Below are 17,181 nucleotides of genomic sequence, written 5' to 3'. Positions count from 1 at the left end.
AGATGGTATCTCGCTAGCCCTTTCTGAGACCGCAAAACATAAATGCAGAGCACCTTTAAAGATCAAGGACTGACTAGCCATTGTAATTCATGGTAAAAGAGATCCAATCATAGTCATACCCAATATAAATTAATAGTAATGGATGCAAATGACAGTTGTGCTCTCCAGCTGGTGCTTTTTAATAAGAGGGTGATGACTCAACATAAAAGTAAATAGATAGGCCCTTCCCTGAGGGAAGCAGTGATTTGTAGAGGTGCCAGAGCTTGATTTTAAAGCAGAGATAAATAATATTTTGAGCGGCATACTTTCATTGTCAACATAACAACCAAGAGATGGCGATATCTTCCATGCTACACACATTATAGGCGGTTCCCAAACAGAATGGTAAAGTTTATACTCCCCCTCCACCAACAAGCATCAATCCGTGGCTTGCTCGAAACAACGAGTGCCTCCAACTAACAACAGTCCCAGGGGGAGTTTTGTTTGCAATTATTTTGATTTGATTTGCATAAAGCATGGGACTGGGCATCCCGGTGACCAGCCATTTTCTCGTGAGTGAGGAGCGGAGTCCACTCCTCTTGAGAATAACCCGTCTAGCATGGAAGATACAGACATCCCTAGTTGATACATGAGCTATTCGAGCATACAAAACATAATTTCATTTGAAGGTTTAGAGTTTGGCACATACAAATTTACTTGGAACGGCAGGTAGATACCGCATATAGGAAGGTATAGTGGACTCATATAGAATAACTTTGGGGTTTAAGGGATTGGATGCACAAGCAGTATTCCCGCTTAGTACAAGTGAAGGCTAGCAAAAGACTGGGAAGCGACCAACCAGAGAGCGACAACAGTCATGAACATGCATTAAAATTAATAAACATTGAGTGCAAGCATGAGTAGGATATAATCCACCATGAACATAAATATCGTGAAGGCTATATTGATTTGTTTCAACTACATGTGTGAACATGTGCCAAGTCGAGTCACTTAAATCATGCAAAGGAGGATACCACCCTATCATACCACATCACAACCATTTTAATAGCATGTTGGCACGCAAGGTAAACCATTATAACTCATAGCTAATCAAGCATGGCATGAGCAACTATAATCTCTAATTGTCATTGCAAACATGTTTATTCATATATCGTCATTATTGCCTTTCACTTGCACAACCGAACGATGTGAAAATAATAAGAGTGCACGTGCATTGGACTAAGCTGGAATCTGCGAGCATTCAATAAACAAGAGAAGACAAGGCAATATGGGCTCTTGGTTAAATCAACAATAATGCATATAAGAGCCACTTCAACAATTTAATTATGGTCTTCTCCTATCGACCCCCAAAGAAAAGAAAAGAAATAAAACTATTTACACGGGAAAGCTCCCAACAAGCAAAAGAAGGACGGGAAATCTTTTTGGGTTTTCTTTTTAATTATTACTACTACAACAAGAGAAGTAAACTTAACTAAAAGCTACACTAAATTTTTTGGTTTTTTTAAGGTTTATTAAACACACAAGAAGAAAGCAAGAAAAAGGAAAATAAACTAGCATGGATATTACATTGAAAAAGTATGAGCACCGACAACTAGCAATGAGTGTGTGAACATAAATGTAATGTCGGTGAGAAATACGTACTCCCCCAAGCTTAGGCTTTTGGCCTAAGGTTGTTTATTGCCACGGATGGCCTGGTGGATATCCATAGTTCTAGCTGGGGTCGTACTGAGATGCAGCAGCTATTGCCTCCTGAGCTGCAGCGTGTCGGCGAGCTGCCTCCGCCCTCCTCTCATACTCATCTGCCTCCTCTCTGGTGATAAAATGTCTTCCTTTTTCCTGATAATCAAAGAAGGCAGGAGCAGGGAGAGTAATATGGACAGCACGACGTCTGTCAAAGATTAAGCGATACTGGAGGGACTGCTCGTTCCTCTCAAGAAAACGATGATGAACCATGGCATTATAGTCTAGATAAGTAGGAGGCAGTTCAGTATCATCATCATGTATGGTTACACCAAGAAAATCAGCTAAGCGGGTTGCATACATTCCACCAAAGAAATCTCCATTAAATCTATTGTGATGCAACCTACGCGCAACAATGGCTCCCAAATTATAAGATTTGTCTCCTAACACAGCACTTCTAAGAATACTGAGGTCAGGGACACACATATGACATGCTTCATCTTTACCATTTATGCACCTACCTATGAAGAGAGCAAAATAATGTATAGCAGGAAAATGAATGCTCCCTATGGTAGCTTGTGCTATATCTCTAGATTCCCCCATGGTTATACTAGCAAGAACTTCTCTAAATTCAGATTTGCGAGGTTCACTAGTACTACCCCATTGTGGAAGTTTGCAAGCATTGGTAAAATCCTCTAAGTCCATAGTATAAGATTTTTCATAAAGATCAAACAGGACAGTTTGAGAATTGCGTGAAGATGAAAATTCAAACCTCCTCACAAATGAACTAGTGAGATAGTGGTACTGACGGCACTTTTCCTCCTCGAAGCTCACAAGATCAGCGTTACGCAAATATGCGTTAAATTCTTCCTTGATTCCCGCTCGATCCATAAAGTCCTCTCAAGGCCATTCACAAGGCTCTGCATCGCGCATTGCGAGCCTCGGTCCTTGCTTCCTTGAAGGACCACCTTGGTACATTTTCCTAAGCATATTTCTTCCTCTGAATAATTTCTGAAATTTTTAGTAACTTCAAATAAAAGTGAACCAAAACTCAACAAAATTGATAGCAACTACTCCTACAAGTGCCTAAAGCCTATATCATGCATTGGAACTACTTAGAACCATATAAATTTGACATGCAAACTCAAGAACATGGTCACCTAAGCAGCACAAATTTGCAAGGAATAAAGTACTAGAACAAAAACTAATTGGACCAATGGAGGAGTCACATACCAAGGAACAATCCCCCCCAAGCAGTTTTGTGAGAAGTGCTTTGAGCAAGGAGATCAAAAATCACAGCAAAATGAGCTAGAACTCGTGCTTGAGCTGGATGGTGATTTTTTTGGGAGGAAGAAGAAGTGTGTGGGTGCAGGAATAAGTGGAGGGGAGCCACCATGGGCCCACGAGGCAGGGGGCGCGCCCTGGACCCTCGTGGCCAGGTGCTTGCTCCCCCTGCTGTGTTCTCAGTGCCAGATATTCTCAAATATTCCAGAAAAAAATCATATTTCAATTTCAGGGCATTTGGAGAACTTTTATTTTCGGGGTATTTTTATGTTGCACGGATAATTCAGAAAACAAACAGGAAAATACTATTTTTACTTTTATTTCAACTAAATAACAGAAAGTAAAGAGAGGGTAGAGAAGGTTGTGCCTTCTAGTTTCATCCATCTCATGCTCATGAAAAGGAATCCACTAACAAGGTTGATCAAGTCTTGTTAATAAACTCATTCCGAATAACATGGAACCGGAGAAATTTCGAATAACACTATGTTACCTCAACGGGGATATGCACATCCCCAATAATAAGAATATCATCTTTCTTCTTGACAGTAGGAAGAGGAAATTCAAAACCTCCAAAAATTATCGATGGAATTTTTCCAATAGAGTTGATACTATGAACTTGAGGTTGCTTCCTCGGAAAGTGTACCATATGCTCATTACCATTAACATGAAAAGTGACATTGCCTTTGTTGCAATCAATAACTGCCCCTGCAGTATTCAAAAAGGGTCTTCCAAGAATAATAGACATACTATCGTCCTCGGGAATATCAAGAATAACAAAGTCCGTTAAAATAGTAACGTTTGCAACCACAATAGGCACATCTTCACAAATACCAACATGTATAGCAGTTATTTATCAGCCATTTGCAAAGATATTTCAGTAGGTGTCAACTTATTCAAATCAAGTCTACGATATAAAGAGAGAGGCATAACACTAACACCGGCTCAAAGATCACATAAAGCAGTTTTAACATAGTTTCTTTTAATGGAGCATGGTATAGTTGGTACTCCTGGATCTCCTAGTTTCTTAGGTATTCCACCCTTGAAAGTGTAATTAGCAAGCATGGTGGAAATTTCAGCTTCCAGCATCTTTCTTTTATTAGTAACAATTTCTTTCATGTACTTAGCATAAGGATTCATTTTGAGCATATCAGTTAATCGCATACGCAAAAAGATAGGTCTAATCATTTCAGCAAAGCGCTACAAATCCTCATCATCCTTTTTCTTGGATGGTTTGGGAGGAAAAGGCATGGGTTTCTGAACCCATGGCTCTCTTTCTTTACCGTTCTTCCTAGCAACAAAGTCTCTCTTATCATAACGTTGATTCTTTGATTGTGGGTTATCAAGATCAACAGCAGGTTCAATTTCTACATCATTGTCATTGCTAGGTTGAGCATCATCATGAACATTATCATTAACATTTTCATTAGGTTCATGTTCATTACCAGATTGTGTTTCAGCATCAGAAATAGAAATATCATTTGGATTCTCAGGTGGTTCAGCAATAGGTTCACTAGAAGCATGCAAAGTCATATCATTTTTCTTTTTCTTCTTTTTAGAAGGACTAGGTGCACCTATATTATTTCTCTGAGAATCTTGCTCAATTCTCTTAGGGTGGCCTTCAGGATACAAAGGTTCCTGAGTCATTTTACCAGTTCTAGTAGCCACTCTAACAGCATAGTCATTATTCTTACTATTTAATTCATTGAGCAAATCATTTTGAGCTTTAAGTACTTGTTCTACTTGAGTGGTAACCATTGAAGCATGTTTACTGATGAGTTTAAGTTCACCTTTAACTCTAGACATATAATCACCCAAGTGTTCAAGCATATCGGAATTATATTTCAACTGTCTACCAATATAAGCATTGAAGTTTTCTTGCTTAACAATAAAGTTGTCAAACTCATCTAAGCATTGTCTAGCAGACTTATATTGGGGGATATCACCTTCATCAAATATATAAAGAGAATTTACCTTTACTACCTGTGTCGGGTTATCAAGACCATGAGTTTCTTCAATAGGTGATGAATTAAGATAATATGTTTCTTCACCAGGCGGTAAATTAAGACCATGTATTTCTTCAATAGGAGGTAAATTCTTAACATCTTCAGCTTTAATACCCTTTTCTTTCATAGATTTCTTTGCCTCTTGCATATCTTCGGGACTGAGAAATAAAACACCCCTCTTCTTTGGAGTTGGTTTAGGAATAGGCTCGAGAATTGGCTCAGGAAGTGTCCAATTATTTTCATTTGTCAACATATTATTCAATAAAATTTCAGCTTCATCCGGTGTTCTTTCCCTGAAAATGGAACCAGCACAACTATCCAGGTAATGTCTGGAAGCATCAGTTAGTCCATTATAAAAGATATCAAGTATTTCATTTTTCTTGAGAGGATGATCAGGCAAAGCATTAAGTAATTGGAGAAGCCTCGCCCAAGCTTGTGGGAGACTCTCTTCTTTGGTTTGCACAAAGTTGTATATATCCCTTAAAGCAGCTTGTTTCTTATGAGCAGGGAAATATTTAGCAGAGAAGTAATAAGTCATATCCTAGGAACTACGCACACAACCAGGATCAAGAGAATTAAACCATATCTTAGCATCACCCTTTAATGAGAATGGAAATATTTTAAGGATATAAAGATAGCGAGATTTCTCATCATTAGTGAACAGGGTGGCTATATAATTTAATTTAGTAAGATGTGCCACAACAGTTTCAGATTCATAGCCATAAAAAGGATCAGATTCAACCAAAGTAATTATATCAGGATCAACAGAGAATTCATAGTCCTTATCAGTAACACAGATAGGTGAAGTAGCAAAAGCAGGGTCAGGTTTCATTCTAGCATTAAGAGATTGCTGCTTCCATTTAGCTAATAATCTTTTAAGATTGTATCTATCATTGCAAGCAAGAATAGCTCTAGCAGCTTCTTCCTCCAAAACATAACCCTCGGGAACAATAGGCAATTCATATTTATTAGGGAGAGAGCCTTCAGCATCACTATCTTCAATATTATCAATAATTTCATTCTCTCTAGCCCTAGCAAGTTGTTCATCAAGAAATTCACCAAGTGGCACAGTAGTATCAAGCATAGAAGTAGTTTCATCGTAAGTATCATGCATAGCAGAAGTGGCATCATCAATAACATGCGACATATCAGAATTAATAGCAGTAGCAGGTTTAGGTGTCGCAAGCTTACTCAAAACAGAAGGTGAATCAAGTGCAGAGCTATATGACAGTTCCTTACCTCCCCTCGTAGTTGAGGGATAAATTTTTGTTTTCGCGTCTTTCAAGTTCTTCATACTGACCAGCAGATATAAATCCCAAGTGACTCAAAGAATAGAGCTATGCTCCTCGGCAACGGCGCCAGAAAATAGTCTTGATAACCCATAAGTATAGGGATCGCAACAGTTTTCGAGGGTAGAGTATTCAACCCAAATTTATTGATTCGACACAAGTGGAGCCAAAGAATATTCTCAAGTATTAGCAGTTGAGTTGTCAATTCAACGACACCTGGATAACTTAGTATCTGCAGCAAAGTATTTAGTAGCAAAGTAATATGGAAGTAACGGTAACGGTAGCAAAAGTAATATTTTTGGGTTTTTTGTAGTGATTGTAACAGTAGCAACGGAAAAGTAAATAAGCGAAGAACAATATGTGAAAAGCTCGTAGGCATTGGATCGGTGATGGAGAATTATGCCGGATGCGGTTCATCATGTAACAGTCATAACATAGGGTGACACAGAACTAGCTCCAATTCATCAATATAATGTAGGCATGTATTCCGAATATAGTCATACGTGCTTATGGAAAAGAACTTGCATGACATCTTTTGTCCTACCCTCCCGTGGCAGCGGGGTCCGAACGGAAACTAAGGGATATTAAGGCCTCCTTTTAATAGAGTACCGGACCAAAGCATTAACACATAGTGAATACATGAACTCCTCAAACAACGGTCATCACCGGGAGTGGTCCCGATTATTGCCACTTCGGGGATGCCGGATCATAACACATAGTAGGTGACTATAAACTTGCAAGATAGGATCAAGAACTCGCATATATTCATGAAAACATAATAGGTTCAGATCTGAAATCATGGCACTCGGGCCCTAGTGACAAGCATTAAGCATAGCAAAGTCATAGCAACATCAATCTCAGAACATAGTGGATACTAGGGATCAAACCCTAACAAAACTAACTCGATTACATGATAAATCTAATCCAACCCATCACCGTCCAGCAAGCCTACGATGGAATTACTCACGCACGGCGGTGAGCATCATGAAATTGGTGATGGAGGATGGTTGATGATGACGACGGTGACGGATTCCCCTCTCCGGAGCCCCAAACGGACTCCAGATCAGCCCTCCCGTGAGGTTTTAGGGCTTGGCGGCGGCTCCATATCGTAAAACGCGATGAATCCTTCTCTCTGATTTTTTTCTCCCCGAAAGTGAATATATGGAGTTGGAGTTGAGGTCGGTGGAGCGTCACGGGGCCCACGAGGCAGGGGGCGCGCCTAGGGGGCAGGCGCGCCCTCCACCCTCGTGGACAGGTGGAGGCCCCCCTGACATGGATTCTTCTTCCAGTATTTTTAATATTTTCCAAAAATATGTTCCGTGGAGTTTCAGGTCATTCCGAGAACTTTTGTTTCTGCACATAAATAACACTATGGCAATTCTGCTGAAAACAGCGTCAGTCCGGGTTAGTTCCATTCAAATCATGCAAGTTAGAGTCCAAAACAAGTGCAAAAGTGTTTGGAAAAGTAGATACGACGGAGACGTATCAGTAAGCCACATGTTGGTGAAATGAAAGATGTTGAGGTATGCAAGTAATCGGAAGTGGAAGTAGTAAAGAGCTCTTCATGATTTAAAAATGTGGAGAACTCCTCCATTAACTCCCCAAAAATAATATTGTCTTCATCAAGATTGGACCCACCATATATATCTTCAATTTTGGTCCAAGCCTCATGAGCCAACGAACAAGACGAGATTGAATTGAACACCTCAAAGGTTATAGCTTGGTGAATGACACTTAAAGCTTCACAATCAAGATGCATATCATCAAGTGACAGAGATTGTCCATCCTTTATATTTGAATTCCCTACAACCACAATCCGCAAAGCATTTGGACCCATGGCCCGAAAGTGACAAAGCATGTGTAATCTCCACATAATGTAAACTGTGACATTAAAACAAAATGTGTCATCGTGCACTAGTTCACTAGTCGACATCGTTACTCTCTAGGCGGTTAAGCCTAATAAGGAGAGACCTAGCTCTGATACCAATTGAAAGGACCACGATGTCGCCTAGAGGGGGTGAATAGGCATTTTAAAAACTTTTACGGATTTGCCTATATCCTAATGCAGAAATAAACTAAGCGGATACTTTTCAAGCACAAATCCTAACTATACTAGGCTCACTGAGTGCACCAACAACTTAGCATAAACAAGATGAGAGCACCGAGGATATGAGTAAGCACAAGTAAGTTACACGAACTTACTCAATGTATATCACGAGATATGGAAATGAATAATACACACACCCACAAGTAGGCAATACAAGCTTACACAAATTGTATCACAATATATGGAATTGAATGATACACGCAAACTCAAGTAAGCACTACAAGCTTACACAAGTTATGTTACAAGATATGGAAATGAATGTTACAAGCTAGCAATTCACACTAAACACAAGATAGAACAATAGTAGGAAGTATGAATTGTGGACTATAATTCGTGTGAGTATAATGGTCAATATGGATGTCCATGGTTTTGCTATTGATCATTGAACGAAAGGTGTTTCAGTCATGTCTATATTTCACCGAACCTGCAGGGTCACACGCTGAAGGGTCTATGATCTGTTAAGTACTAGTAGAGTTAAGAGCTTAGGAGAATATCAACAAAAAAGGTTTGGATGTAACAAAAATTGTTTCAAGAGAGAGCCAAAATTGCTTCAGATAAACTGAAAGCACTTCGGAGAAAACCAGGAAGGTGGAAAAGTTCCAAAAAGGTGTTTAATTGTGTAGGAGGGCTCCGGGAATTTTCCCAGAACCCCTAGGATTAAGTGGAGTCCTGGGCCAGCCCCTATAGGCAAAGGCCTAGCCGCATGGGCCTTAAGGCCCAATAGGGTGGCACCCACCCTCAGCCTTGGCGCCCAGGCTAGTTTGGTGCGGCTAGGGCTTAGGGATGGGGCCCACCACTAGGTGCACCGCCATAAGAAGGAGGACCCTCCTCGAAGTCGGTGCCCCCTCCCCCTACAACTATATATAGCCAAGACCCCCCTCTATTTTCACACAAGTCCCTGCGTAACTGAGACACCCCCTATCTCCCTCTAGTTCTCTAGAAAAATAGCTTTGCCGCAAGGCTACTCCTTCCTCCTCTAGTTCTCCGATGATGCCTAGCTCTAGATGGCGAAGCACTGCTAGATCTTTGATCTCGTACATGTGCAATCCATAGAGAGATCGTGCCTCCGATCTTCATTCCAGGGACTGTTCGTGGGACAGTTCGAGGGACATGAAGAACAATCTTAATCAACTCTTCTTCCACTGCAACTCAAAGTTGGTAACTACTTTAGCGAGATACGTCTTTATTTGGATATTTGGTCTTCATTACCAACAACTTTAGCGAGATACGTCTCCACTACACGGCCCCTGGACACACAACAAAAGCGGCACCTGCTCGCCACGGGAAAAGGACCACCCGCGCCAAGCCAAAGCGTAGCAAGGCTAAGACCAGAGGCGCTCCGAGTCCTCCCATGCAATGAAGCAATCTGAACCCACCAAGGCCAATAACAAAAGGGATAATTAATTTTGTGCCGTTAGTTGTGTCCCCCTCGGTAGGTTTACCCCTAGTTTCCAAAAACCATCGTTCTTGCCCGAATCACTTTGGCAATCTTATGCTTTTTCCCTTTCGTGACGGTTCCGTCCAGTCAGCGCCGTTTGACCGCTGCCGCCGTTGCTAGCTTTTGGACACATCTTGCCCCCGGTCGATCTAACCAGCCCGTCCCACTCTCACTCTCTTGTTCCCCATTATCACTCTCTTTATCCTGTCCCCAAACCCTAGTTTGGCGGCGGCGGCTCACCACCAGACCCACAAACCCTTTCTTGCACTGGCGATGGGGGAGAATGGAGAAACCCTAGGTGGCGGCCGCCGCAAGAAGGGGACCGCATCAGCACGGGAGGGCGGTGGCCGCGCGCACGGCCAGAAGGTGTCCCAATCACCACGGGAGAGCGGAGTCGGCTGTGGTGGCATCCTCCACGGGCGCAAGAGCTCGGGGGCGTTGAAGGCGGCTGTGGTGGCAGTCACGGCGACAAGGGCACCTCATCTGCACGTGGATCCCGGTGGGCTAAGTGTCAGTCTCAGATCTGCTCCTGCTTAGCATCGTAGGATGGATTCAGAGAATTTGTAGGCTAGGTTTGGTTCAACTTCTCATGGGAGATGCTATGTTTATTATCATAGGATGGATCCAGTGGTTGCATTCTTTATGCCTATTAGAATGGAGACCATAGTTATAGTTTGTGCTGGTACCGAAGGAAATGAAAGCAGCTTCACATTTCCATTAGTCGTGGACAACAGTAGTAGTCCATTTAATGATTTTAGGGCTGCTATTTGTGCCAAGTATCCATGGGGATTGTTTGATGCTGTTGAGATGAGATACTGGGATAGTTCAAAGGAGTGTTGGAAGCCTGTACGGTGTGATGATGAGTTAGGTGTGATGTTTGCAAGTAATGCAGAGACAAGGTCTTGCAATCTGGAAATTATAGTAATTCAAAGGAAGAGAGGACAAAGGTGTGAAAAAACACCTGCATCCAGGATAACTGCTGGAGGTACAAGGGATAGAAGAAGGGGTAGGCCATATGCATCCATGGCAACTGCTAGTACTACTCCTAGTGCTCCTAGAACTAGTGCAACAAGCACCCCAATTACTCCAAGTGGAAGTGAAAGACAAGAGGATGAGCCTGATCCAGTTGGGGAGGAGGCACTACCTGATGCACCTGTTTTATCTGACGAGGAGGATGAGAAACGATATCCAGGTTATGTCCAGCACAATAATGAGGAACATACATCAAATCAAGAGTACATTCCTGCAAAAATTTTAGATACAAACGATGATGAGAGGCAAGAGGATCATGACATGGGAGCTTTTGAGGATGTAGATCAGGACAGGCCTGTAGTGATGTATGATAGAGAGAATCCTTTTATTGAGGAAGGTGTGGTCTTTCCTAATGCAGTGGATTGCAGAAATGCAGTTGGAACTTTCTCAATCAAGTCTGAAACTGAGTACATTACACTGAAGAGTGACCCAAGTAGGTTTACTGTGAAATGTGCCTATGACAGGTGTAAGTGGAGGCTACATGCATCTTTGATGAGGAAGAGCACTCTGTTTCAGGTACTAGTTATTGTTTTAGTAATGTTTTCCTATAAAATGTGCATATTTGTTTTAGTATTGTTATTCTGACTGGATTTTTGTTTTACTTTCATATGTTTTCAGATCAAAGTGAACCCCTACCCTCACACATGTCCTAGTGTTAACAGATCTCAGAGATTGAGAGCTGCAAAAAGAAGGTGGATTTGTAGATGCTTCAATGGGTTGGATTCGAAAAAATCCAGGGATTGGAACAAAGGAGATTCAGGGTAGCTTGTTAGAGAAGTATGGCCTTGAGGTGCCATACAGTAGATGCTACTAGGGTAAGGAGATGGCACTTGACAGGATTTATGGTAAGTACAATGATAGTTTTTAGTTACTTTATGCATTCAAAGCAGAAGTAGAGAGGGCTTCACCAGGAAGTGTTGTTCAAATTGACAAGCACACAGTGGAATACAAGTTGAAAGGAAGGAAATTGTGCAAGTAGTGTTTTAGAAGGGTTTTTGTATGCTTCAAAGCATGTCAGAAGGGGTTCTTGGAGGGGTGCAGGCCATACTTGGCTGTAGATGCAACTGCATTGCATAGTAGGTTCAGGGGCCAACTTGTAGTAGCATGTGCCCTAGATGCTCACAATTGGTTATTTCTTGTTGCATATGGTGTTCTTGAAGGGGAGTCAACTGAGAGTTAGACCTAGTTTTTCAAAAACCTGAAGGAAGCAATAGGACATTCTGAAGGTTTAGTCATACATACTGATGCTTGTAAAGGACTGGAGAGTGCTGTTGATGATGTTTACCCTGGAGTTGAGCACAGAGAGTGCATGAGACATTTAGCTCAAAATTTCAGCAAGAAATTCAAAGGGAAGTTTTATGATGACAATCTATGGCCTTGCTCACTAACTTACAACATCAAGAAGCATAAGTATCATCTGAACCCGCTGAAAAGCAGGCCCAAAGTAAAGGATTATCTTGAGGAGCACCACACAAAAATCTGGGCTAGAGCAGATTTCACTGAGTTGAGCAAGGTTGACTATGTTAACAACAATCTTGCCAAATCATTCAACTCCAGAATCAAGAAATACAAGGGCCTACACCTGGTGGATCTGCTAGACAAGATCAGGCGGTACATTATGGAGATGTTTGACTTAAGAAAAAGAATTTGCATTGACCATTTCATTGGGCACTACATAGTACCAGCAGCAATGAAGGCATTAATGGAGAAAACTAAAGGTTTGGAGATGAGCATAGTTAGGAGAAGCCCGACAGAGGCTGAGGTAACTGCAACTGACAGAGAGAAGAGAGAATGGAGGTACCCTGTGGACTTGAAAAAATGGACTTGCAGTTGCAGACAATGGCAGATCACTAGTAAGCCATGCATCCATGCCCTTTTCTTTATCGCTACTCTAAGAGGTGAAGCTAGTGCAATTGACAAGTATATCCATAAGTACTACTCTGTTGAGATGTTCAGAGCAACTTATGCTAAAAACGTACCTGCTTTTGAAGGCAAGCAACAGTGGGACACTGTAGATCTTGGATTCAAATTATGTTCTCCTGTTCAGAAGCAAGCACCAGACAGGACAAGAAAACAGAGGATTAGAGCTAGCAGTGAAGGAAAGGGCCTTGGGCCTAGGAAGAAGAAGTGCAAGAGTGTGGAAGATATGGACACCAAGCCAAGGATTGCACACAATCTGTTGATCCAACCTTTGGAGAAGAAGAACGTTGGGGTGCACAAAATGCAGATGATCATCCTACAGCTAATGAGCCAGCAATAGCAGAAGTGTAAGATGATGATGAGTATGAGCCAGTACCTGATGTTGTCCAGCAGAAAATGCCACCACCAAAGGAACCATCACATGAAGCATCTACACAAGCAAATGTAGTAAGGTATGCCTACTTCCCCAAATCCATTTCTCTTCATGCATAACTTACAATTTGTGACATGTTTGCAATTGATATAGCCCTAGGAAGAACTATAAAAGAGCAGCAGATAGGGGAGCTTCTCCAAAGTGTGTGAGAGAGAAGAGAGGTGGAGATTTGCAACCAGTAAGTACATTCTGCTCAGCTACTAGTAGCAGTGTTAACAACAAGGTTGTTTCTCTAAAAAAGAAAGCACCAACACCATTTGAAGCTCCACCCATTGCCCCCAACCCAGCTGTGACGCCCCCGATTTGACCGTACACTAATCATGCACGCAAATATGTACGATCAAGATCAGGGACTCACGGGAAGATATCACAACACAACTCTACAACATAAATAAGTCATACAAGCATCATAATACAAGCCAGGGGCCTCGAGGGCTCGAATACAAGTGCTCGATCATAGACGAGTCAGCGGAAGCAACAATATCTGAGTACAGACATAAGTTAAACAAGTTTGCCTTAAGAAGGCTAGCACAAACTGGAATACAGATCGAACGAGGCGTAGGCCTCCTGCCTGGGATCCTCCTAACTACTCCTGGTCGTCGTCAGCAGGCTGCACGTAGTAGTAGGCTCCTCCAGTGCTGTAGGAGTCGTCGTCGACGGTGGCGTCTGGCTCCTGGACTCCAGCATCTGGTTGCGGCAACCAGGTAGAAAGGAAAGGGGGAAAAGAGGGAGAGAAGCAACCGTGAGTACTCATCCAAAGTACTCGCAAGCAAGGAGCTACACTACATATGCATGGGTATATGTGTAAAGGGCCATATCAGTGGACTGAACTGCAGAAGGCCAGAATAAGAGGGGGATAGCTAGTCCTGTCGAAGACTACGCTTCTGGCCATCTCCATCTTGCAGCATGTAGAAGAGAGTAGATGGTAAGTTCACCAAGTAGCATCGTATAGCATAATCCTACCCGGCGATCCCCTCCTCGTCGCCCTGTTAGAGAGCGATCACCGGGTTGTATCTGGCACTTGGAAGGGTGCATTTTATTAAGTATCCGGTTCTAGTTGTCATAAGGTCAAGGTACAACTCCGGGTCGTCCTTTTACCGAGGGACACGGCTATTCGAATAGATAAACTTCCCTGCAGGGGTGCACCACATAACCCAACACGCTCGATCCCCTTTGGCCGGACACACTTTCCTGGGTCATGCCCGGCCTCAGAAGATCAACACGTCGCAGCCCCACCTAGGCTCAACAGAGAGGTCAGCACGCCGGTCTAAACCCTATGCGCGCAGGGGTCTGGGCCCATCGCCCATTGCACACCTGCACGTTGCGTACGCGGCCGGAAGCAGACCTAGCCCCCTTAATACAAGCGCGAGCTTACGGTCCAATGCGGCGCGCGCCACTCAGTCACTGACGTCAAAAAGAGCTTCGGCTGATACCACGACGTTGAGTGCCCATAACTGTTCCCGCGTAGTTGGTTAGTGCGCATAGACCAAATGGCCAGACTCAGATCAAATACCAAGAACTCGTTAAGCGTGTTAAGTATCCGCGAACGCCGACCAGGGCCAGGCACACCTCTCTCCTAGGTAGTCTCAACCTGTCCTGTCGCTCCGCCACAAAGTAACAGTCGGGGGCCGTCGGAAACCCAGGCCCACCTCTACCGGGATGGAGCCACCTGTCCTTTCAGCCCCCTCATCAGTAGCACTTGCGGGTACTCAATGAGCCGACTCGACTTTAGTCACCACATGTGTCATGTATATAGTATATAAGTATGTACCCGTGATCACCGCCCAGGTGATCACGGCCCGATAGTATAGCACAGCAGACGGACAAGAATGTAGGGCCACTGATGGAAAACTAGCATCCTATACTAAGCAGTAGGATAGCAGGTAAGGGAAATAATTGTAGCAACAATGACAAGCTATGCAACAGAATAGGATTAACCGAAAGCAGTAACATGCTACACTACTCTAATGCAAGCAGTAGAGAGTAGAGTAGGCGATATCTGGTGATCAAGGGGGGGGGCTTGCCTGGTTGCTCTGGCAAGAAGGAGGGGTCGTCTTCGATGTAGTCGAACACAGCGGCATCAGCGGCAGTCTCGGGGTCTACCGGAGAGAAGAGGGGGAGGAAACAGTAAATACAAGCATACAGTTGTAGCACTAAGCATGACATGACGATACATGGTGTTAAGCGTGTTCTAACGCGGTGTTACACGATACCGGCGAAGGGGGAGAACGTCCGGGAATGTTTCCCCAAAGTTTGGCCTTTTCGGACAAACGAACCGGAGGGGGACGGTTGCAGGTTCGCTATGCTAGGGATGTCTGGAGGACAAACGGAGCGCGTAACTGGATTCGTCTCGTCGTTCTGAGCAACTTTCATGTAGAAAACTTTTTCATCCGAGTTACGGATTATTTTATACTATTTTTCAAAGTTTTCAACATTTTTAGAATTAACAGAATTAAATTAGTTAGGAAAAGCCATTATGTCGTCAGCATGACATCAGGGTGATGTCAGCAGTCAACAGTCAGTTGACTTGGTCAAACTAACGCGTGGGTCCATTCTGTCACAGACTGATACTAATTAACAGTCTAAATAGTTAAATAGTTAAACAGGTTAATTAATTAATTATTTTAATTATTATTATTTTTTAAACCCTTTTATTTTCGTTTTTAGGGGTAGGCCCACTGTCATAGGCCCATGTGGCCAATCGGGCTAACGGGCGCGTGCTACGGGGCGGCGTAGCCCGACAGGGCTCGCAGGCGTGGCCGCTGGCGGCCCCGAGTGTCGCCGCGGGGCAGTGGGGCGGAGCCAACGCGTGAGGGCGGCGGCGGCGCTGAGAGGAGGAGGTGGGCAGGCGCGGGCGGAGCTGCAGCAGGCGGCGACGCGTGGAGCAGTGAGCAGCGCCGGGCGCGGCGTCGCGCGCGTGGACAGCGCCGGCTAGCAACGAAGGGCATGGCCAGGATGCGGCCGGCAAGCACAACGCGCGGGGAGGTGAGGCCATGGCCTGAGCGGGACGGCGCGGGGCCTGGCTGGGCTAGCGGGGAGGCGCGAGCGCGGGCCGAATCCGGTGACGGGGAAAAGGGGAAAAGGGGGGGCGCTCACGACGGGAACGTAGGGCACAGGGCAGCGGGCCCGGGGAAGCTCAGGGTGGCCGGCGATGGAGAGGCGAGGAGGCGACGCCGACGAGGTGGCGAAGGCGCTAGCGTCCGGCGACCGCGAGCGGCGAAGCCGGGGCGGCGCCAGGGGGCAGTGGCGGTCTTCGGGGAGGAAGGCGAGGCGTCCAACGAGCGACGGGCGGCGACAGGGAGGAGGTCCGGCGACGGCGTCGTGGCCGACGCGGCGACAGGGGCAGTCGGGGTCGAGCCCCGATCCAGATCGGGAGGGGGGAAGAGGTGTGGGGGGAGATCGTGGGGAGAGGGGATCGCGTGAGGGGGGAGTGGGGTGTCGCTAGGGTTTCGGGCACCCAGGGGAGGTTAGTAGAGGGCGCGGTTGGGCCGGCCTGGCGGCCTGGTAGCCTGCTGGGCCGAGGCCCAATTGGGGGGGCTCTCTCTTTCTTTCTCACATTTTTACTTTAACCTTTTCTGTTTTCTTTTTCTGTTTTATTTTATGTCAGCGCACTAAAACACTTTACAAAATGTTGGTTCACCACCAAAATAAGAAGTGAATATTTGTCACATGATCAACATTTTAGTTTCCATGTTTGTGAACTTTGAATTTTGGACTTAAATTTGAATTTGAATTTGAATTAAGAATTGAATGAAGCGAGGATTAGCAACAGTAATCGCAGTGACGTGGCCTCATTAGCAGGGAATTACTGTAGCTTAATTATCCGGGAGTCACACCAGCTAAGAACACTAGAAGTAAGGCAAGGGAAGCTCCAAACCCAGCCAAGAACACGAGGAGCAAAAAAGTGAAGTTCTAGATTTTTAAGTAGTGTGCACCATTTGATGCTGTTATGAACTAGATGTTGATCTGTGTGCGTATGAACTTCTAAGTGATTT

The 17,181-nt window shown here is 44.2% G+C and overlaps 1 protein-coding gene across 1 annotated transcript; it reads left to right on the top strand.

Moving 5' to 3' along the window:
• Positions 1-11,656: 11,656 nt before the first annotated feature.
• Positions 11,657-13,093, top strand: LOC109780609 (uncharacterized). The gene is made up of 2 exons (XM_020339189.1): positions 11,657-11,678; positions 12,090-13,093. The coding sequence occupies exons 1-2, from the start codon at positions 11,657-11,659 to the stop codon at positions 13,091-13,093; spliced, it is 1,026 nt and encodes a 341-aa protein (XP_020194778.1).
• The last annotated feature ends 4,088 nt before the right edge of the window (positions 13,094-17,181 follow it).

This window comes from Aegilops tauschii, chromosome 1 (genome assembly GCF_002575655.3).
Source record: "Aegilops tauschii subsp. strangulata cultivar AL8/78 chromosome 1, Aet v6.0, whole genome shotgun sequence".
Lineage (NCBI taxonomy): Eukaryota > Viridiplantae > Streptophyta > Magnoliopsida > Poales > Poaceae > Aegilops > Aegilops tauschii.
Note: the sequence above shows the minus strand (reverse complement) of the source record. Positions and strands in the feature narration are given on the sequence as shown.